At 37.9% G+C, this 24,275-nt stretch overlaps 1 protein-coding gene across 6 annotated transcripts in view; it reads left to right on the top strand.

Moving 5' to 3' along the window:
* eps15l1a (epidermal growth factor receptor pathway substrate 15-like 1a) overlaps positions 1 to 21,873 on the top strand; it is a 56,225-nt gene extending 34,352 nt beyond the window's left edge. For 4 of the 6 annotated variants that reach the window (XM_039600723.1, XM_039600726.1, XM_039600724.1 and 1 more), the window contains 5 exons: positions 1,644 to 1,786; positions 5,756 to 5,849; positions 8,826 to 8,987; positions 14,482 to 14,498; positions 15,967 to 17,357. In XM_039600723.1, coding sequence (XP_039456657.1) covers positions 1,644 to 1,786; positions 5,756 to 5,849; positions 8,826 to 8,987; positions 14,482 to 14,498; positions 15,967 to 16,113 — 563 coding nt within the window. In that variant the 3' untranslated portion in view covers positions 16,114 to 17,357. Of the gene's footprint in view, positions 1 to 1,643; positions 1,787 to 5,755; positions 5,850 to 8,825; positions 9,035 to 14,481; positions 14,499 to 15,966; positions 17,358 to 18,349 lie in introns of those variants that run through there. The other 2 variants (XR_005608781.1, XM_039600725.1) reach the window with 2 other exon arrangements.
* The last annotated feature ends 2,402 nt before the right edge of the window (positions 21,874 to 24,275 follow it).

Genomic DNA, 24,275 nt, shown 5'->3' on the forward strand with positions numbered 1-24,275 from the left:
CTTTATGAATCCATTGGACCTGTTTCAGTAAACTGTGTGTTCTCTGCTGAGATATGAATGTAGTCTATACAAACATGCTTGTGCTATGGGTCAAGTTGACTCTCAGAGTGATTGAAGCAACTTGAGCCTGTCACCACACTCATTATTTACTTAGCTGAAGAGCGCCATGTTAATTTGCCTATTAAAACCCAGGTTGTACAGATGATGTGTCATGTTGCTCACCCATTGCTCTAAGTCCACTTAATAACTCAGATTTAATCCCACTGATCAATGACCATGAGTACCATTCACAGAGTTGGGGAATGGCTGCAATCACAGCATTGTAAGATGGTGAAAGATGTACCCTTAAGCCCCCCCCCTCCTCGATTCAGAGATGGTCTTTCCCTTTTCACGCAAATGGCCTCCTTGACTCTGCGCTGACACCAGCGTTCCTCCCTGTCCAGGATGTGTACATCCTCATCATTGAAAGAGTGTCCACTGGCCTGTAGGTGTAAATAGACTGCAGAGTCCTGGCCTGACGAGGTGGCTCTTCTGTGTTGTGCCATCCACTACGCCAAAGGTTGTTTGGTTTCCCCGATGTATAAATCCTGGCACTCCTCCTGGCACTCACAGCGTACACTATAGTACTGTTTGAGCCAGCAGACCAGATCCTTGGGGTGGACCAGTTTTTGGTGCAGCGTGTTTTGTGTTTTAAAAGCCACAGAGACGCTTTGTTTAGATAAAATGTGTCTCAAGTGTTCCGATACTTCTGACACATAAGGGATCACTAAGGGTTTTCGCTTAGGCAGCAGTTGTCCTTCTTCTCTCCTAGATCACCTGTAGCTTTCTTTAGGTGCCTTCCCAGCTTTGACAAATGTTCAGCTGGGATATTTACATTTACTCAGAGCCTTCTTGATATGATGTTCTTCTGCTTCCCTGGCTTCTGTACCTGTGGGGGTGGGGTTGTGTGTGGTGTAGTGGGGGGTGGGGTTCTGGGTGTCCTTATGACACTCAGTTTGTGCTCCAATGGATGATGAGAGTCAAACCTTAAATATTGATCTGTATGCATTGGTTTATGGTACAATTGTTAATGTCCCATCTCTGAATCAAGGAGGGGGGCTTAGGGTACACTTTTCCCCGTCTTTCCCAATCCTGGGATTGCAGCGACTGCAGTGACTTCTGCAGTGACTCATGACCATTGATCAATGGTCATGTTCTGGTGCTATGCAGACTTGAGTTTCTTTAGCGTTTACATTTTCAGATAAACCTTTTATATTCATCTTTTTGAAAATTCCTGTTGATATGTACTATCAACAACATACTGACAACAAAACAGATTGATCTAGGAGGCAGGTGACTGGGAACCATATTTCTGTTAAACCCTTTTAATTAAACCTGAAAATCTAGACTGCAACACAGCATGATTTCTTCATTCTAAATCTATTCATCTTAACAAAGCAATTTAATCTGATGATGGCTTTGAAAAAAGGCTGAGGTAGTTAATGTAAACTGGGAAAGTGGAACATCAATAAAATTTTATAACAGTGTGAACAGTATCATGGCAGATATAGAAAATCTGGAAATATGTGATCCCAGCCCTACCTAATACTTCCAGGTACATTGAAATTGTTGATATAAATTCAGTGTAACTGTGTCATTTTCAGACCTCTTTGGCACACTGGACCCGTTTGGCAGCAGTTCATTCAACAGCAGTAACACTTCTGTTGGATTTGCAGACTTCAGCCACATGTCGAAGTCCAGAGACCCTTTTGAAGGAAGGGCCACCTGGCTTCCAGACTACCAGAAGGTATGGGAGGTGAACCTCATCTTGAAAATAAACTTTCTACAAAATATATCCAAAACCCACTCATTACATGGGCTCTGGAAATAAAACATAATGACAAAATTAAATTATTCAATTAAACCATTACAATAATGCTGTATTGTAATGGTAAAAGTGAAATTTTTTCAGGTTTTCTGAAAATCTTGTGAATGTGGCAACTCAAGAAGGAAGTAGCTTAGGATTTTTAAATTGATACCATAAGTGTGTCTACTAGGAGGCTGAGGGGTAGCACCGGCAGCTGCCAGTTTTTTTTCATTTTTTTATAATAATGGTTTTTGTAAACTTAGCTGATAAATTAAACAGTACTGTGCCTTACTTGTGCATGTTGGCTCTCTCGTTGTTCCTATTACAATGCACAGTGGTGTTTGCTTCATCCAAAGCACATTGTCTTTTGATTCACCCACTGATTATATTCACAGTGTTCACTCACTGTGTATTTGGGATTCGCTAGCTTAGCTCGTAGCCAACTCACTAGCTGCATGCACTCCTCACTTGTCCCTCTTGCACTCTCCTGCTCTGTGTGTCAGATGTTTAGTTACTCATCTGCCTCCTTTGTTAATAACGATACTTATAATAAATGTAGCCTGTTTGCAGCTCTGAAGGCCGGGATCACTGACTTGGAGACCCAGCTTTGCACTCTTGAAAAACCTGTAGCTAGCTAGGTCCGTGCAGTCGGTGCAGCAGAAGGCAGTATTAAATCTCCCCCACAGATTGTCCAGTGCAGCCAGGAAAACAGGATGACAGTGAGGAGGAAGCGTAGTCCTAAACAGAAGCCCCCGGTACACCACCAACCCGTTCATGTGTCTAATCGTTTTTCCCACTCAGCAACACACCTGCCTAGGGAGAAATTCTGGTAATTTCGATTCTGTTTTGACACATGTGAAGCTGGAGACACCAGCAACCATAGTGAATTGTCTATGGGGGCGTTGGCAGCAATCTTCCATTCCAGGTTGTTAATCAACCAAAGACCCAGACAGAGTTTTAATTTATTTGAAAGCCTGATGCTTTTGTTTGTCCACTATATTTGCAAAACTCAAAAGCCAGTTTTATTTTTTATCTATCATCAACTGATTTCTCAGACTTTTTATCTGATTTAGAACAAGTCTTGTTCTGTTTCAGACAATAAACTGCTTCAGACAATCTATAACCCTCTTCCTGTAACCACTTCCCCCCAACTCTCTGTGAATGGTACCTATGGCCAATGATCAATGGTCTTTGATCAATGGTTTTTTTGATCAGTGGTTATTGATCAATGGTCATAACAATTTTCATATTAATGATCAAGGAACTGACATCACAACCAATTGTTCATTCATTAGGCTAGTTTCTGTTTATAAGACTGGGGAAACTTGCAATCAAATCAGACTAAAGAAGTCACTTGGATGAGTGATGAAATGTTTCTCACTGAAAACACAACGTCCAGATGAACATAATCAGCTTTTTGGGATTTTCTTACCTGGATGATTGAGCATGCATCAAGACATCATTCAGACACTGTTAACTTCTTCAATGACTTGTGCCAAGATAGTGCAGACCAGATACCTGAATGCTAGTCCCACAGAGGTTGATTATCGTGTTAATAATTCTACTTCTTTACTGCATATGAAAAGAAGGCCTCAAATCAGAAGTCTCATTAGCTGGAGAAGAAATGGTACCTCACAAATTTAGAATATCATCGTTAAACCTGGAAAAATAGTTTGCTGCTTTATAAAAATGCCCTCTGTAAAGCTAGAACTTACTATTCATCACTGATTGAAGAAAACAACAAAGTTTTCCTTCAGCACTGCAGCCAGGCTGACAGAAGGTCAGAGCTCTGCCAAGCCAAGCATTTTTTAACCCACAGATGTAACATTATGTACAGTTACTTTCAGTACCATTGATATCGAGACTCCAATATAGACTCCAGTTTGTTCATGTTTGTTTACACACTAAGGTTAATTATTCCACAGTTTCCATTACATTTACATTATACATGCTTCCCTTAGGCAGTATCATCAGAAGGCACACATACATATACATACATTTTCACTGCTATGCAGATGGTTTTATCTATCCATGATGCCAGATAACATACATCAATTGGTTAAACTGCAGGAATGTCTTAAAGGCATAAAGTCCTGGATAACCTCTAATTTTCTGGTTCTTAATTTACAGGTTATTGTATTCAGCCCTGAAAATCTTAGAAATATGGTATCTAACCAGATTCTTACTCTGAATGGCATTACCTCGGCCTCCAGTAACACTGTGAGGAATCTTGCAGTCGTATTTGCGCATGTTAAACAAATGTGTAGGGTTTCTGCTTTCTTCCATTTGCGCAATATCTCTAAAATTAGAAACATCCTGTCTCAGAGTGATTCTGAGAAACTAGTTAATCCATTTATTACTTCTAGGCTGGACTACTGTAATTTGTTATTATCAGGACGTCCTAAACACTCCAAAATGCTGCAGCAAGAGTACTGACAGGGACTAGAAAGAGAGAGCATATTTCTCCTATATTGGCTTCTCTTCATTGGCTCCCGAAATTGAATTCAAAATCCTGCTCCTCACATACAAGGTCTTAAATAATCCGCCCCCATCTTGATGACTTTTTAAGTACCATATCACCCCATTAGAGGACTTTGCTGTCAGATTACGGGCTTGCTTGTGGTTCCTAAAGTGTTTTAAAGTAGAATGGGAGGCAGAGCTTTTAGCGTTCAGGCTCCTCTTCTGTGGAACCAGCTTCCAGTTTGGATTCAGGAAACAGACAACCTCTTAAAGCTTAAAACTTTTGTTTTCGATAAAGCATATCATTAGAGCTGGATCAGGTGACCCTGAATCCTTCCTTAGTTATGCTGCAACATACACCTCTCTGAACTTAATTGTTATTGTTTATTTATCGCTGGCTCTCTTCCACAGCGTGTCTTTGTCCTGTCTTCCTCCCCTAATCCCATCCAGTTACGGCAGATGGTCATCCCCCTGAGCCTAGTTCTGTGGGTTTCTTCCTGTTAAAAGGGAGTTTTTCCTTCCCATTGTCGCCAAAGAGCTTGCTCATAGCAGGTCATATGATTATTGGGGTTTTCTCTGTTTTATTTATATTATTGTAGGGTCTTTACAATATAAAGCACCTTATATGAATAAAAATGATTGGAAATTGAATTAAAATTAGCTATCTCTCATTCCTTTATAATTTCCTCCAGACTTTGTTTTATCTCTTTAAGTGGTTTTAACAATAGTTTTCCAGGCTCTCTGAAGCCTTACACCTTTTTTTTTTTAGTTTTGACTGCATTTCCCCTTATTTTCAGTCGAGTTCTTGTACCTGATGAATTTCAGAGGTGTGTTTTCTCTGTAGGTCAGTGTTATGCATTAAGCCACATAACACTGACCTACGAATCATTCAAGTTTAAGAATGGCACCTAACTCAACACATAACAGTTGGAAAAGTTTTTGTTAGCATGTCGTTAGTGGCCAGTCACAAAAACACACCATTTGTTCCAATTTCTTTAGCTTAATTGATGACCAATCCCAACGATTCAACAGTTTTACTAGTATAAAATAGTATTTTTGCACTGATAAGACAATTCCCAAAAACTTGCCATAGCTTGGCTTTAGGGAACTGGAAAAGTGGAGGACAAAACAAGTGGCTGGTCAAAAAAAAGATACTGGTCAGAAGTTGACCAGTATCTGAAACTCATGTCCTTAGCAAATAGGAAGAAAACTAACAAATACATGTCACAGGACCTGAGAAATGCATCTGGTCCTTCAGTTGACCCATTGCTGAAGCCTCATCAGCGTTGGTTCAAGCCTTTGCACAGTAATGTATTTCTGGATGGTGTTCATGTGATGCTGTTGTTAATCATATTTAAGAAGTCTCAGAACTCTAATGGCCTGTATTTCTTTTTCAGCATGATGATACTGTTTCAAAATGGTACATTCCTTTTCTCAAAATTTTTCCAGCCAGTGTTTGTGGATGACCCATTCAGCAGGAAGAATGACATGCCGGCTCTGCCTCCAAAGAAAAGTGTTCCCCCCAGGCCCAAGCCACCCAGTGGTGAGTGTCACACTGTGTAGGCTTTTGAGGTGGCCTAGAAGGTGGCAGAATTATACAAGGATACTGTTGATAGTATTATTTGTAGGTGTTTGACCTGAACTGTTCTTGTTTTGTAAAGAAAAACTGAGCAGAATTTGAATCTTTTAGCAAAGACTGACAAAAACGTCTGTGAGAATCTACTGTGGTGAGTGAGGCTGAACACCAAAAAGGAAGTGGGACTTTGCCTTCTATATCTCAAACCAGCATAAATTTAGAGTTTTACTAAGTGTGATTTCCGCATCACTGCCATGCCCGTAATTACAGCTCTCCATAACTTTACGAGCATTGTATTTTTAAAGCCACACCAAACACATTTTATCCATCCGTTTGTCTCGTTATCAACATCAGGCATGATTTCAAATCCTGCTTTCTTTCACACATAAAAAGACAGTGAAGAAATTACTTGGAATAAAAAGAATCCTCCTTAAAATCAAAGATGACCTCTTTACAAAAACCCAGTACGATTTAGCCTACGTTTCCATATAACATTGCTTTTGAGAGGAAAATTTAAACAGATTTCAGGTAAGCATAATTTAAAGAAAACTATTGCTTTCAAATGAAAGGAGAGACAGAAGACATTAGGTTTCCAATATGGATCAGGCAGTGACACGGATCAAGCCACTTAGAAAGAGTAGCTTAAACTATTAAAAATAAAATGAAATCTGATGAATTGTGTTTATATAATATGAAATGGTAACATAGTTTAATACAGAAACATCAGTTAGGGCTATTTATTATAAGGAATGGCAGATAATAAATAAACAATACATGAACCTAAAAAGATTAAAAAAAACAAAACTCCAGCATTCATGAAAAAAAATGCATTTATTGATCTATCTCTTATCTTTGACACCTTAGTCTACTGTCTTGTGTTTTTGTGTAGATTTCATACTTGCTTACAAATTGGTGCTTTGTTGTTTGTGTGCACGAACATGTGAAGGTGATGTCGTAAGAGAGATGATGTGTGGTTTGGTTGGCCTGTTGTTTGCAGACACACCCTGACATACTTCCTCTCTCTTTCCTTGATGTGTTTGTATGTGAGTATTTACGTGTGGGTGAGTTGTTGAGAGAAGGGCATTCTTTACGCTGCAGGCTCTGTGCAGTAGCAAAACATCAAAACTTTTTGCAATTTAAGAAGTTAACAATATTAATTAACAATATCTTTAAATATTTAATTAATGGTCTTTACGTTTTCTGCCTTATCCTAAACCTAACCTTCACTTCACACCTGTTTATTCTCTGTTATTTTCATTGCTTAATGAAGTGTAAACTATATAACCGAGGGCAGATTTGTGTGAAATAGTAATTACACATGTATATGTCACTTTGTCTTTTACTGTATTGTTTTTGGTTCATTAAATGCTGCGTGTTGCATGAACAATCTTGTAGTAAACATTGAAGTTAGATGTGAAAAGTGTAGCAAAATGTTTTAAAACAGGGTGGAGCTCATAATTGTGGTTTCTCAAGTGTGTGTGTGTGTGTGTGTGTGTGTGTGCGTCCATGTATATAGTTTATCGAAAGAGGAATAACTGATCGCCAGGCGTGCACTTTTGCTCAGTGTTGAGTGTGAAATGAACTGCTCACCCCAGTCAGGGGTTATCTGGGTAATATGACTAAAGGTATATGTGTGTGTTGTGTGAAGCATGTGGTTTAGCACCTCCAGAGCAAGTTAAAGAAGTCTTAATGTTCCCAGGATCCCTTGTCCACCCCAGGTTTCACTCCTTGCTGCTACTAGCATTATTGTTTGCTTTTTTTGTGGTTGCTCATGTGGTTTAGCGTTACTGCATTGTTGAGACTGATTAACTGCCATTTTAAATGAAGATTGTGTTAAGTGTTGGATTGTTTAGTCCTCGTGGACAACAGAGCATTTTTTATTCTGGAAGTCACAAGTTGTACCTACTGAATAGTCAGTGCAAGAGATCCTAATATGCAACAAATTTAAAGTTAAGAAAACAGGTATATTTAGTCTGAATGATTTCTGTAGAAGTGAAACAACTAGTAAGTTAACATAATTAAATATAGAATAATTTTAATAAAAAAATTGCTTTCTCTTTTCAAGTAAAAATGTGTGTGAGAATTAGCTCTTTTTAAGGACTCTTTTTACAGAGCTAACTTAACAAGAAACTAATCATCCCTCGTGTTCAATGTATAGTTTAACAGCTTTGAATATGCATACTCTATGAACATGGGCACTGGTCTGTTCATCTAGGTGGTAAATTGGGGAACCAGCATTGGGTAGCATGGGTAGAAAGCAAACCAAGTGATTTACTAGGAAACCGTTGAAAATCGTTTTGTGGGTTATAGGTCATTACTTTTGGTTTTTGTCTACTGGGTGTGGTCCTTTGCTGGTGTTTTTTCCTATGACAGCTGTTTTCATGTGTTTCCTTTCTCTTGAGAATGTAGTACTGTTAACGGTTTGCGCTGGGACCTGATTTGAATTGTATAGTGTGCTGTGTGTGGATGTGAAACTTGTGTGGCTTTCAAAGCTGGCAGGTAACTTTGAGGTGACACTGGAGGTTAAGCAGGTCATGAGAAGAACTATGTGAACCAGGTCTTAGTATGCATGGTTTATGAAAAGCACATAAAACAAGATCTTTTGTTGTCAGTATAGTATTTGTGATCTGACCTTGTTCATTTTTATGACTCATGACATCTCTCAGGTTTCACTGAACCTGTATACCTAGTTAATTTATATCTTTCATTTACTTAGGTAAATGTTTGTCTAAATGATACTTTCTTGTAGTTCTTCAAATTTTTATGACATGACAAAGTTATATCAGTGCTATGATCCTGTTGCTTGTATCAGTTTTTAGTCAGCAAGCTTTTGTTGTGGTTTAAAATCAAAACTAAAACTTGATATTGATGGTGAAATAACCTGGAAAGGAAAACTCTTTTCTCTTTATGATATTTACCTCCTTTATTCTTTTATGTCTTCAGGTAAGACCACGCCAGTGAACATGACTGGTTCATCTGACTCTTCCAAACCCTGTGATCCTTTCAAACCATTCAGTGGCGAGGTCATTGACCCTTTTCAGAGTAAAAAGGGCCTGGGAGACCCATTCAGCGGCAAAGACCCTTTTGTCTCATCCTCAGCATCAAGTAAACCCACTAAAGGCTCTACTTTGGGTTTTACAGACTTCAATTCTGTAAGTTGAGATCAGTGATACTGTTTAACTGTCAGTGTGCACAACAGGTGTCACAGCTCGGTGCACAGAGGCAAACTACCACAATTACAAGGTTTCATTTTACTGCAGTGGAAGGATCCTGATGAAGACTGCTGAGTGCCAAAAGTGCTGTTGAAGCACAAGACTTAGCAGAGTGTTCAGTAATTTCCAATCCCAATGAGACAAAAATCCATCATCCTTTGGGTGTGTATGGTTGTCACTGTGCCCTCTGTTTCTCAGGGCCATTTAAACAGCAGCTTTAAAGCAATTCAGCACAGCTGTTGTTCGTTCACCATATGAACGACACCCCCATAGCCTTTCACCCCATGTTTCATTCTTCATATGGATGGACTTTGTAGCTTTGATGACTGACAGTGTGTTAGGTGTTCAAAAAAAAGCTGGTAACGAAATTTAGAGCTGCTTATCAGGAGCTGTAAATGATGTTGACACTATGGACATTCAAAATGAAATAAAGAAATTAATTTCTCTTTCATGCAGAAATCTTCTCTCTATATGTATAACATATACATCTAAAGCAAATACATAAATAAACAAAGCCAGCATTGTCCTCTTTCATCTGGCACTCTTATTATTATTCGTCAGATTTATTATTAACTATATTACTATAGTTATTATTATTCTCCTTCTTCATTTTTCGGTTTAACTTACGTCTCACAGCTTTAAAAAAAACACCACAAGTTATACCTCCGTGAAAGTTATACCTATATGCCTTACAGGCTTAATGTAAGCATCGACATTAGCATTGTCCTCTGTTATCCATTGTTATTCTTCTTATGATAGGAATTACAGTTCTCTCATAAATGCCACTAAAGCACAGACTCTTTAACCACCTCCCTGTAATTAAATGGAATTTAATAATATTTACTTACAAGTACTTAAAGGGAGGTACACTAGAATAAGAGGGTAAAAAGTCATGTTTTTAAATTAAACAACGGAATGATTAAACTATTAATATATATCCTATAGATAGGTGGATGGATATTATATATTTCACAATGCACCCGATACTTCTTGCAACCTTCAGAAGCCAGTTCGTCTGATTGCTCTTTGGGCAGCCCGTTAGAATTTATTGGATTCTGACAATCAGACTGGTGGTAGCATTACATTTTGATTTGGTTGTGTGGCTCAGCAGGTAATTTGCTAATCAGAAGGTTGGTGGTGGTCCAGTCCACATGCCAGAGTGTCCTTAGGAAAGATATTGAACCCCAAGTTGCTCCTGATGCGTTCATCGGAGTGTAAATGCTAGAAAGCAAGACTCAGACAAACGTCCTTGTATGAATGTATGTGTGAATGAGACGTGTTGTATCAAGCACTTTGAGTGCTCAAGAGTAAGATAAAAGTGCTATATACAAACCAGATCTTTTATTATTATTATTCAATAGACATATTATTCTGATTCTGATTGTCATTATTTTTACTATCCTACCCTCTGCTAAAATTCTGAAGCGTAACTTGTCACATAGCTTTGCGAAACCCCTACAGAAGTTATATCAAAACGTAAATGCATAAAATATTAATCAAAACAAAGCTAGTGTTGTCCTCTTTCATCCACTTTTATTGTGTTAACCTGTGATTTACGTGTCTCTCATAAATGCCGCCAAAGCATTATCTGCTGGTGCACTTGGGACATGGGGATAGACACATATACAGTACCAGTCAAAGGTTTGGACAAGTCTTCTGATTTAAAGGTTTGTCTTTATATTCATGACTATTTACATTGTAGATTCACACTCAAACTGTCAAAACTATAAATGAACACATATGGAATTATGTAGTAAACAAAAAAAGTGTGAAATAACTCAAAACATGTTTTATATTTTAGATTCTTCAAAGTAGCCACCCTTTGCTTTGATTACTGCTTTTCACACTCTTGGCATTTTCTCGATGAGCTTCATGAGGTCGTCACCTGAAATGGTTTTCCAACAGTCTTGAAGGAGTTCACAGAGATGCTGAGGACTTGTTGGCCCTTTGACCTTCACTGCGGTCCATCTCATCCCAAACCATCTCGATTGGGTTTGGGTCAGGTGACTGTGGAGGCCAGGCTATGTGGTGCAGCACTCCATCATGCTCCTTCTTGGTCAAATAGACCTAACACAGCCTGGAGGTGTGTTTGGGGCCATTGTCCTGTTGAAAAATAAATGATGGTCCAACTAAATGCAAACTGGATGGGATGGCATGTTGCTGCAGGATGCTGTGGTAGCCATGCTGGTTCAATGTGGCTTCAATTTTGAATAACCCCCAAGAGTGTCACCAGCAATTTAGCAATTTTCCCGACTGACTGACCTTCAGTTCTTGAAGTAATGATGGACTCTTGTTTCTCTTTACTTAGCTGATTGGTTCTTGCCATAATATGTATTCTAACAGTGATCAAATAGGGCTGACAGCTGTGATGATTTTCTCCGCTGTCCTCACTCGCAGTTCTCCAGCCTCTACACCACACAGAGATGCAGCTAGTCAAAATGCTTTCTATGGTACTACTGTAGAATGTAGTTAACATGGGTAGGGGCAGGTGAGCATTTCTTAACCTTTAAGATAGCTAAGTTAGGGTAACTTCCAGCTCCACTGGAATGACTGAACTTCTTACCCTCTCTCTCTAAGGGAGAGGCCAACAACCATTCGGAAAAGATTATTTCTGCCACATGTATCATCGCTTATGACCACAGGTTAGAAAAGGGACATAGACCGAGAGCTAAATTGAGAAGAACTGACCTTATCCCAGGTTTACAAAACACATGCAGACTTAGGCCAAACTCGCAAACTCTAATATCCCTGAGATGATAAAGAGACTAACGAATGAACTTTCCCTTCCACTACTCTGGCATAGACCTTACCAGGAAGGTTGAGGATTGTGATCCCTTTGTAGTTGGAACACACCCTGCGCTTACCCTTCTGAAAGATTGGAACCACCACCCAAGTTTGCTAATCCAGAGTTACTGCCTCGGATCACCATGCAGTGTTGCAGAGGCGTCTCAACCATTACAGTCCTTTCACATCCAGAGCCTTTAGGAAATCAGTTCAACTGAACTTGTCCCATACCAAAGTTTTTCCTGCCCGGGTTGCAGCTGTCACCAGAGTTCCACATGCTATCCAAGCCCAATCGGACTCCTCCTTCAGCTTGATGGCTCCCTTCACCACCATGGAGGTGCAAAACATTGTCCATTTGGACTCAATGTCCCCAGCTTCTCTGGAATCCGGAAGTTCTGCCGCAAGTGGTTGTTGAAGTTCTCCTCTTCAGCAACTTCCTATTGGTGTGGGAGTATGCAAGGGAATCAAGAAAACTAGCGGATTATAGAAACCAACTCGACTATAACCTCACCAAATCAGCATGTCAAGTATAAGAATAACAGCGATGTCAACTTGAGAATACCTTTGTTTTACATTGATGTTACACTTCTTCTATTAATTGTATCTTGTAAAGCTAGGCTTATTGTGGTCTGAGTCCAGAAGAGTCTAGACATGAGACTTGCTGAATCCCAAAAAATTTTGCAGTTTTTCAAAACTGTGAGCTTTTCCTTATCAACCTTTGTTTGCCACTGTTGGAAGCCAGCAAAGGAATCCTTAATAGCCCTCATTTATGTTGGAAAAGATCTAAATTCTAATTAAAAGAACTAAAGTGTAATTACAGAACAGCTATTTATGTCTGTATCTAAGTATCTCAAAAGCCCACTTTAACTGTACCAAATAATCAAAGCCTTTAAATTTACCCCACCCTCTGCAATGGCACTACATAAACTGGCTTTAGAAATTACAGTTTGGTATTGACACTGTAAGGCTTGCAGAACTGCATTGCAGAGAGTCTAATTTTCATGTTGTGCAGGAAAGGGTGTCAGCACTTTGTGTGGTTTTTTTGTTTTGGCAGGAAGAATATCTTAGGTGTTTTCAGGGTTTACCAAGACCTTCACAGAGGCAAAAGGGCTATATCAGTTGTGGCAGATCTGTTTTGGCATGAGTGTTACTCTGAATTGATTGAGTCACTGAGACTAGAACAACAAACACAAACCTGTTGTGATCTTGGAACAGGTTACCAATCCACGGCGAGGCAAGAGACAAACATTCACGCTCATGCTTGGATCCATTTTTAAAATCACCAGATAACCTAACACCTTTTATTCCATTTTAAGCCTGGGAATAACTTTTCTGTCAGATTGGTTGACAACTCAGTTCAAATTTTCTGTTAGAATTATCTATTGAACACGAGACACCACAGTATCACTACTCAACTATCAGCTCTTGAGTCTGTCTGCCCTGCACGCTCTTGATGTTTGCTGCTATGTTTACCGCCTTTGTTAAACTACTTTGTTTTCAGTAGTTGATAAGTGTTTTATATTAACTGCTTATTCTTGTAATGCATGTCTTTGTCTTCCGTTACTGTTTTAGGTTTTTTTCATTCTTCTCACGCATCTACTTCCATGTCTATCTTCAACCTGACACTGCAGCTAAGAACACTGTCTCATGATCTGTCAATGTAACCTAACCTACATTCACAGCTTTACTCGTTAAATTGTAGATTAATACTTCGCTTTACTTAAGACATATGTCTCCTGAAAAACATCACAGTTCATATAAAATGTTTTAGAGTACAGTACAAAAAGTATTTGTGAAGTATTTGGTGTTTGGCCATCCAGACATTATTTGAACCAACATGTACCATTATAAATTTGAATGGTTCTTGGATCTAATATTGGTATAACTATAGTACTAAATCTACTACAGACAACATTTTTATGTCAGCCCTCTGGTAAGGGGACCTTTACATGGAGGTATGTTAGCTTTAGACTGTTCTACTTGATTTACAACGTTTATTTCCACTTTTCCAATATCAGGCAACTGCAGCACCAACACAAGCAAAGGCCTGTACCTCCTTAAATTAAAAATAGTTTAAAAAAGAAAAAAAAGTCATCTACTAAAGGCATAGCACACTTTGCCTTTAGTAGATGACTGTTATATCTGCCAAAACTCACCATTTCCATTGTGTTTAAAATACTCAGACGCAGATTTGTCATCTACTTTCTCTCACTCTCTGCATGTCACATCTTTTTCTTGTAGAGGTCTTGTTAAGCTTTGCTTAGATCTTTGTGTTACCCATTTCTGCTTGAAGGGATTCACTGGCATTCTGTTTCATCACAGTCCATCTGTCTTAATTTTTTACTGCAGCTTCAATATCTTTTATCAGTTTAAGAATTACTGATTTTATCTGATTTATTATAAACTGTCTAGTATTCTAATGCTAGTAGAATCACTTGATCTAAAAATAAATGACTAACAAATCGCTAAAAATAGTTTTTCCAAATGGACTGCACAGAAACTTGGCCAGTATCCATTTACATTGTCTGCTTGCTGTTGTGTGGTGTAACCACAGGTGTTTTTGGTTATTAACTTCTCTGTTCTATAATCCAACTCTCTAACAGGACCTGACAAAGTCAAGGTAAGAAGCACTATTACATTCACATAAAATGATCATTTGCGAAGTGTTATCGAAAATATTGCTGAATATTTGTTGAAGAGTAAGACAAGGATTTCAGATGTACAGTAAGAGCAAGAGCTTTAGTTGCTAAAATGAATGATGTGTCAAAACATACAGAAACTGTTTTTAATTTATTATATGCATAGTGCTGTATACATATAACACAGTCTTCTACTTTTAAAAGATCTTGTAGGTGCACCTGCAAGCAGATTTTTAAAATGGTATTACTAGGTAGAAGTTTGAACGCATATGCTAGTTTGTATTTCTTTGTATGTTAGAGGGAATGTTTGTATGTTTTTTATTATAGATATTTCAAATCTGTCACCTGTTTACACACTCATTCTTCAGTCACAATGTTTTACACCATCTCAGCTGGGTTTATTCTTGACATCAGATCATCTGATGGTCAAACATTCTAGGCTAATCAACTTTGATTTTGACTAGATAAGACTACAATTAAAATTCTCTCATGTGGAATTATCAAATCAAAGTTGAGATTTTTACTCCTCTAAAGTTCCACTTATTTCTTCTTCTGCTTCTTGATTTATTTCACTATTGTTTCTTTACAGCAGTTTAACCAGAAAGACTAAATTTGCACATTTGGCTTTCAATAGTTGATGTTAAGATGTACCTCTGTAAAATCTTAGTTTCTGAAAATGGTAACTGACAAACTTTTCCTCAGCAGCAAATGGTTTTAATCTTAAGTGGTTGGAGTGGTTCAAATGTTCCTCCATCCAAGTGCTAATACATGTCAGTTCTAAACCAATCGAAGGTGCAACATCCAATCAGTATCCATCAGTATCCTGTTTTCAATCTGACACTGGTTCTAAATTACCTTTAATTTTTGATATGTTTGATGACTGACTGCACTTTTGTTACTGTTCAAGTTTGAAACTCTTCGAACTTGAACACTGGACAGATGTCTAAATATGTGGATGGACAAATTTGTGTTCTTTTGCCCACAGCTTACGTCTTCTCTGATCTTGTTATGTGGACAAGGAATTATTTCAAAAACAAGGACTTATATTATAGTGCAAAAGTCTTGAGCCGTGCCTCATTTCCATATCTTTTGCTTTTAATGAGCAACACTTTTTAAAGTGGTCTTGAGCAAGTTATTGGGTTAATCAGACTTAGTCTGATCAGACATTAAGACTACTTGAAGAAATAACCAGAAAGGTGCCTAAGAGAGTTCAGACTGTATTGAAGAATAAAGGTGTTCATACCAGATATTAACTTTCAAGCTGGTTAGAACTGTACAAACTGTTTTTGACTTATTTACTGTATTTCCATGTATGTTTACACATTTCAATAAATCTGTTTTCCATTTTCTTTGCAGAATATAAAGAAATGAAAGACTGCACAGGACTTTTGCACAGTACTGCAAATCTCAACCCTCTCTCTCGCACTCTCTCTATCTTTCTCTTTGCAGTTTGGAAACGAGGCTCAGCAGTTGGAATGGGCTAAACGTGAAAGCGAGCGTGCAGAACGTGAGCGGCTGAAGAGACTCAGACAGCAGGAACAGGAGGACCTGGAACTCGCCATTGCCCTCAGTAAAGCAGAGATGTCCAATGCATGACCTGGAGGTCCCACTACATGTGAATACTTGTATAGCCATAGTGAGGCTAACCTGCAGACAAAGGTGACTGGCTGAAATATTAAGACATGAAACACATCACTGAACTAATTACTGCACACACACACTCTCACACAGAACTCCACACTCAGTGACTTTATTGGATTGGAAGAAAACAAGAAACTTTCAGACAAGTTTGGATGATGGCCCTGCAAACAGAAAAAAAACAATAAAACAGAATTGTGGGTCGCAAAACATCATTGAAAAACGGGTGCTGACATGAAGAAAAGGGGAACTGAAATATAAAGATGTGGCAAGAAAGCTGCTTGGTAGAAAGAGTGTACAAGCCCCATAGTAGCTACACGGTAATGTTGTTTTACCGATAAGGGAGACTAGCGGATCGCTGCAGGTAGAACACCACGACAGTTTGTATTCATGTTTCTTTGTTTCGTTTTGTAAGCTACACTCACCATATGGAAACAAACCTTGCTGTCCTTAATAGAAGAGCAGATGACCTTTTCTTTGGTTGTAACAATCAGCAGCAAAGAAATTGCCCCTGTAATTCTCAGAAGGGACTCGTAAATTGGTTGTATCATTTAGTTAATAAAATTACATGATGTAGTAAGTATGTCAGTTAATATTCAGTGCGAAGCTGTGTTGCCGGTGGAGTAATGCGTAGAATGAGGTGTTAAATTCCCATTTGGTATAGAGAGGCTTATAGAAAGGACTGGACTGAACAAGGTTCGGCACTTTATTTATTTCATTCAATAATACTCATTAACGGAGGGTTTAAAAAATCGATTTCCCCGATTCAAATCGATTTTAGTTTGAATAATGCGATATCGATTCATGAAATCCTGATTTGATTTTTAATTATTTGTAAGTATTTTGTCAGAAACGCCAAAATCTCAGCTTAAAGCTCACAAAACGACTTCAACAACCACCAAACAGCTAAAACAGCAAATGAGAGCAGGTAAACGGATTCCACGAAAAGACGTAAACACAAAGCGCAGGTCGTTCACCCGACGATCTGCGCACAGAAACGCCGTCAGCTGCTGAAAGCAAACAGATTCTGAAGTCGCAGGTTTTGTCACTCTCTGACCAAAATTTACTGATCGGCAGCAAAAAAAGATCAAAACTACGCTTCACGTGTGAAAAACATCGTCATGAATTCCCTCTTACTTTACAGTTTTGCTTCCACCACAATAAAAATCTCACTTCCTGCACAGCTCTCTCTCTCAGTCTATTTCAAGAACAGTTTCCCATCTCAAATCTGTTTTCTGCATTATGTACAGCGCTGTCGATCGCTGTTTTTTTTTCTCTGTAACTTTGCTTCACTTCAGCAGCTTCAGGTAATGTTTATATGTTGATTCATGGTTTTCACCCGTTTTTGTTCTACTGTAGAATATTTTTAAGGCGGTAATCTGCTTTAAAAATCCAGGCCAGGAAAATCTCCTTCATGTTTTTCTGTTTTATCCTCAGTTACTTTGACACTAAGGCATCTGCTGTGATGCTTACACCTCTGATGAAGTGTCAGCTTTTTATACATAGATTGAATCGAATCGAATTGAATCGGGGATCGAATCGGGACCTTCTGAGTCAGATTTGAATCAATTATAGAAATCAGTGGCGACGCCCGGCCCTAATACTCATTAAATATTCTTTTAAGGCCAGACACTTACACTAACAAAGACTGAGATAAGAAGTGAAAAGATATTAACAGTATTTTTAAACTGTATTTAACCACTTTGTTCCAAGCTAGACTAAAGTCACTGCTTCATTTTTTCTTATGACTCCAGGTGAGCGTGTGTCTCCAAATATCAGGATTTAGAGATTAAACACTTTAACCAGATAAAGATTCAGGCAATCTGGGATGCCTAGAGCCTTATTATCCAATGGTTCCACTGTATAACAATTTTAACAGTAATACCTTCATGGAATATTCCTTCTATCTACTACTGAAATTCAAAAGGCCTCAAGGAACCACAGACAATATTATCTTTTCAGGTGTGTGCTGTCGTCCCTGAGTTTAAATGGCTTCTCTTGTGAATTTGTCTTTCAGCCCCCAGTTTAAATGTGACATACTGTGAAAACCCACTTTACTTTGTGTTGTGCTTATTTATCATGAAGAAATAAATAATACACAGTGGGAAAGTGAAAGAGACTCAGAATAGGGTTGGTTTTTTTCTTTGGTGCTCTTCTGCCTTGAGTCTGTAGCTTATATGTTTCTCTTTTTCAGTATTACGTTTGCCACCCATCACAGACGCTCCCTTCCTCTGGCTCATCATTTCAGTTTGAAAAGAAATCTTTTAACCTGGCAGTGTTTAAGGTAGAATGTTTATTGGCTTATGAAGACATAAAAGTAACAGGAGCTGAGAGAAGCTTTATGCATTACACTGGTTTCCTCTAATGTGATAACTACCTAATGAATGAAAATAACTATGTCAGGATATCGACATATTCTTTGGAGTGAGAGTAACGTACTGTAAAAATATTCTTCCCGTTTTCATGAGAGAGGTCATCGTGTAAAGAGTCCTCTGCACTGACCTGTAGTGCTGTATATAGACAGAGCCTATGCCTCTTCTTGACAACTGTACTCTGATCACAATGATGTGATATCATACCACATCCAGCAAATGAAATAAAAGATGAGGGAATTAATTTTCCATATTTTCAACTAGTCTGTTTTTTATCGATTATTTTTTAGAAACTGATGGTTTTAGCACTGTTTTCAGTTGATGACTACAGAACAGCAAACACAAGTTGCAGATAGATTTCTGACTGGCTGGAAACTGGATATTGAAGAGTGCTAATTCTTATGTGACATAGTTTGATGTTCCATAACAGCTCACTTTGTTTATTTTAGGAGTTGTCTCTTGACTTGAACTATCAACCAACGCTTAAGGGAGACAGAAATAAGTTGTTTCTAGAGTTTTGTTTTGTTTTTTATCTGGAATTTTTTTTTTAAAAACTGTCCCAAAAAACAGATTTCGTTGAACTTAACTTCTGAGCTGTTACTGCAAAGCAAAGCTTACTGATGTGATCTTTATACTGTAACATTGCACTGGATGTATTCTGATGGAACCTAAAAATGTTTCAGTCATTCTGAAATCACTTCAGATTTGTTGAAATTTAATGAAAATATAAACTCCTTCTAATAACAGAAAACACTGGCATACATTCTGCTTGACTTGAAGTTTAATACATAAAAAAATGTACTGAAATGTTCAGGTTGCGTCAGATTTCAATCCAAAACTATGATGGGATGGTCCCAAATAACAGCTGGGGGTGTGTAAAGGCTCTGAAAGTGGCTTTGTACTGAGTGATATGACAGAATGACCTCAAATAAGTGTTACACTTGCTTTTCCGCTCATCGCATTGAAAAAAAAAATGCTGGTACTAATGTGGTTACTTTCATGACTGCAACATTGAATTGTTTGTTTTTTTCTTCCCAGATGTCAGACATGTTGAAACCGCTTTCCAGGGGTCAACATTACATAAATCCTTGTAATGTGAATTCACCAAAATAGGAGTGAAAAGTGAAGTTAAGGTTGATAATGCACCCTTGATTCTGCGAGTAAGAAGTGTAAACTGCCTCTCTCAGCTTTTTTTTATGTTTACACATCAAGAGTGTTTCCTTTACTATAGCTGTTACTGAGCGGTGTCCTTAGTATGTGATAAACCTGCCTTCATCTACTTCTCAGTCATAAAACACATGTTGGCTTTTAAGTCTCTGCCGTGAGTAGAAGCCCCCTCGTGTCCGTCCGTTTTCTCCGTTTAAATAAAACTGTTCATGAGCTTCTACCGAGCTAGCAGGTCGTCAGCTACACACTTGTTTTCACTGCATTATAAAAAGTTACAGTTGACTTAATTGGTATCGAGTAAAAAGCTTATAGTGTGGTATACTAGAAGTTGAATAAAAAGCTATGTGTATTATCTAAAAGGTGCAGTATGTTCAATATCTTACTGCAGAATTGTTTGCCCTTGTTTTCCACAGTGGCTAGTGGTGTTACTTTTGTTTATTAACCATATTTCTTTAATTCTTACAGCACATTGACATCAGATCAAGCATGTATTCCAATAGCAGTCACCTAACAACTCATCTACACTAGCTTGAGAAGCAATGTGATCTAAGCTTCTTGCTTGAGGCATCTCTAAACTTGTCACTGCTAATTGTGACATAATAGTCTAACTGCTTCGTTAAGGTGAAGGTTCTTGTTTCAAATCTCCTTTGAGCTGGCCCCTCACAGGTGGAGTTTGACTTTTCAGCTTCCTGCCACAGTTCAAAGACATGGTTGGTTTGACTTCTACATAGGCTGTGATTTTCACACAAATATGCTTCATAACCTAACATGCTGTATACCACGGAGGTCACAATGTGGGAGATTTGCATGTGTTACTGAGCCTGAACAAAGTCTGTATAGATACAGTTAGAGGACTGAAGCTTTTGCTATGCTTCTTATAACTATGTGGAACCCACACTGGCTTAAGTGCTATAGAAGTTTATTTTTCCCAGAACTAAAGAGAGTGTGTATGTGGATGGCTCAGCTGAATTTTGAAAGCAAAACGTGGAATCGTTCTGTATATTATAGGGCAGAGAGGTGCGTTATCTTTATAGCACAGCTGACATTCTGTGGCGGTGTATATACTTCAACAAGCTAGGATGTGATATGGTCACACAGTATAACTAGCAACATGTAGGAGACAGAGGGACCTGTGATTATGCCAACACACTCCTTGAGAAGTAGGGTTGGGCAGCATTTCTATGGGTTTAATTCTGACATTCTGCACCAATGCTGAAAACAAAACTTGAAATATTTCAAAATTCAGAAATTGGAGTATGTGGTGAGATGGAACGACATGCACATTATCATTAGCACCAAGAACTAGCAGCACTCGATACCCAGTCCTTCTGTAAAGGGCTGCATGTGATGTGTGTCTGCAATCACCCCGTCTGCTGTGTACTGCTTAGAGTGCTGTGTTAACGGACTGGTACCATTGTTCATACTGTATTTGTCATTAGATACCTCCATTGTGCAATAGATATGTTTCTTTTATTGTTGTTTTATGTATAGTCTGAAAGAAGTCTAATTTTTTTATATGTTGTGTATGTTTTTAATGTAATTATTTATGTATCCACAGCCAGCCACTCTTCTGACCTGATTTTCTTCCAAGCATCAAAAGCCTTTTATTGCAAAATCCTTTTTTTTTTTTTTTTTGAGGAAGAGCAAGTAAACATAATGTTAATTACTAAATGTTATTAAAATATCAACAGTGTTAGCAGTTAAAAATAAATATCAGCTGATGATTGATGATAAGTGTCAAAATTACAGCTTAACAGTTTCTTTGTTTTTAATGTTCATTTTATCAGAATGGTTCATGTTTTCTTGTAGTGTGAAACCACTGAGTTCTGTCTTTGCTGGCATGCTGATGCGTAATATTAAGCAGGCAAAACGAATTCATTGTGTCATTCGTCATTTTTTTGATTTCTTTTCTAACTCTTGTTGTTGTTGCTCTCTCTGCTATCGACAAATTATTCAGCGCTGTTTTTATAAAAATGCATACAGTGCGTGTACGGTCTCTGTAGTATCATGTCTGGTATATGTGTCCTAACAGCATAAACAAACGAACCAGTGAATTTTAGAGGAAAACATTTGGAACAACGGCTAGAGAACAGAGGTTTACCTAGAAAAGTGAGGATCTATATGGTCTCTATATGGTCTGTACTGTTTACTAGAATAAACATTTCCATTAATGAATGCATGTTTGACTTGTCAACAGTTTTGTATGAATATTAGTAAAGCTTAATATAATATTACACGTTTAGAAATCATTTTTAATTATAAATTTAGGGACATAGTGCCAAATGTATTTTATTAAATCCCTAAATCGCAATTCCATTGAGAAATAAAGTGTTTTTAATCATTTTAGAAGCTATTAGAACTTAAACATCCATCCTTCAGCATTTTCAAAGTAATTTTTTTTAAATCCCTAACAATCTTTTCCAAAGCAGACATCTGTAGCAGTATTCACAGTGCTTCATTTCTTCCACATTTTGTCAGCCTGATTCATTCATTTTTCACCTGAAAAGTCTACACACAATCACCATAGCAACAGTGATGAAAGCTTACAATTCTCCATTTCAACTAAACTCTTCATTTTCAATGTCAATGTTTGAATTTCAAGCAGACTTTTTATTCATGGATTATTTTGCCTTAAATTTTGAGGTGAAAAATGAATCCATTTTGGAATGAGGCTGTAACAAAAATGAATACTTTACGGATGCTCCTCCCCTCCCAGACAGTCACAGTGTGAGGTGAATTACACTTTATCTAATTGACTCAACACTAAATCACTTAAGCAAAATTTTGATATTTGAAGAACATGTTACTTTTATTAAGACAAAAGTATGAAACATAGCTAAGCCAACGAGTTAATCATTACTTATACAGGATTGCGGTAAACTACACTGACATCACATCACAAGACTAATACCTGTGTTACAGCCCATCGGGGAGGCTGAGACAGGAGAATACATCCAGAATGCTTTGTCCAGGCAATTTTTTAGATAGTTATCTTAACTTTAACTACACGTGTGTATTCTGTTTGTCACAGAATGTTCAGTTCTTAAAGTAAGAAAACATAGTCTGTAGCTGTGGTTCACATCAAGAGGCTGGATACTGTTTGCTTGTACTCTCATTATTCCTGCTTACCTGAGACTTTATATGTTAACTGTTTTGTTTTAAGCAGATTAGGATGCTGACTCCATCATTTGGTCAATGACAACCCTTATATGGCTGCTAGCACAGCTATACATTCTCTGATTTCATAGTTGTTGAAAAGCTGATCTAGCTTTCCAAACACAAATTACCTGCCCAAATAATGGGGCTATTTGAGATATTTGACATGCAAATCTAATATGATTTTATCTTTTTACACAAAAATGAACTGAGCAGACTCCCGGTGTTTTTGTAAGAGTGTAAATCTTACCTTCTGCAAAAGCATGCAGCCAGTGTTCGATTAGCTTTGGCTGCAAGCTCATTTTATCCACTGGTGAAAATCTAATCTGGCCTAAAAAATTGTTTATGCATGTGTGTGTATTGTATTTTATATGTGGTACAACTGACATGGTCTAGAAGAACCAGAACTTGCTGGAAGCCAGTTTTTCAGTTTGAAAACTGACATAAACCTGTTTGGTTACTGAGCCACACAAAGTCTGACAGTAGACAGCTGGAGATGTATAAATGAAGACTGAATGATCAGTTTTTATAGTCTTTATATAGTTTTGATAGGAAATGCGTTGAGAAAATTCTTTCGGGATACTAAGAAATAATCAGCCAAACACAAATTTACTTGATAAGTTTATTTAATGTACAATTCAACCTTTTACAAAAACAAAAATAAGCAAGACCATTAAGATTCTAATGTTCAGGTGGTTTTTGTACCTGTTTCTTATGATTTTATTTGGTTTCCCCTGATGTAAACTTGAACTTTTTTTTCCTTTTTAGGTACATTTTGATGCATAAATTTTTGTTTAATTTTCTTCATCATTGTCCCCACACAGCATCACGTGTATAACATATAATTTATCAAACAAAAAATGTTACACTGGTTAAAATATTAAAATACATTTTTCTTACTTTGATTAAATACTCCACCTGCAAAAATAGAAAAACTGATGAAAAAAAATGGTTCGGGAATAACTAGTTCAGCTGGGAGACACGGCGTCCTTTTTGATTTGTGTCTCTTCTAACTATGCTCCTTATGATTTCTCGCTCTCACACTCGGAATTTACGATCCATCTGGGAAACAGTAGGGGAAAACATTCCAGCAGAAGTTCCTGCGGTCCACAGCAGTGCTGCTATCCCAGCAGATGGCAACCTCTTCCCATAAATACAGTTCGGCACCGGGCACCTGCGGCTCGAGGAATTTGTATAGATTCCTTGAACCACAAACAGCTGATACACTTCACTAATTCGCTGAATTTCACCAGAAAAATACTTTCAGTAGAGCAACAGAGTAAACGACTTTAACAAGCAAGAATTTGGTGCACAAGTTTTCACTTTGGAGGGAGGGATTTTCTCCAATCCACACGAGGTCATTAAGCTTCTTGACTGGGTTCCCCAAAATCCTGATCACAACCCTACTGAAAATTTGTGGACTAT

Source organism: Oreochromis aureus, linkage group 17 (assembly GCF_013358895.1).
Source record: "Oreochromis aureus strain Israel breed Guangdong linkage group 17, ZZ_aureus, whole genome shotgun sequence".
Classification (NCBI taxonomy): Eukaryota; Metazoa; Chordata; class Actinopteri; order Cichliformes; family Cichlidae; genus Oreochromis; species Oreochromis aureus.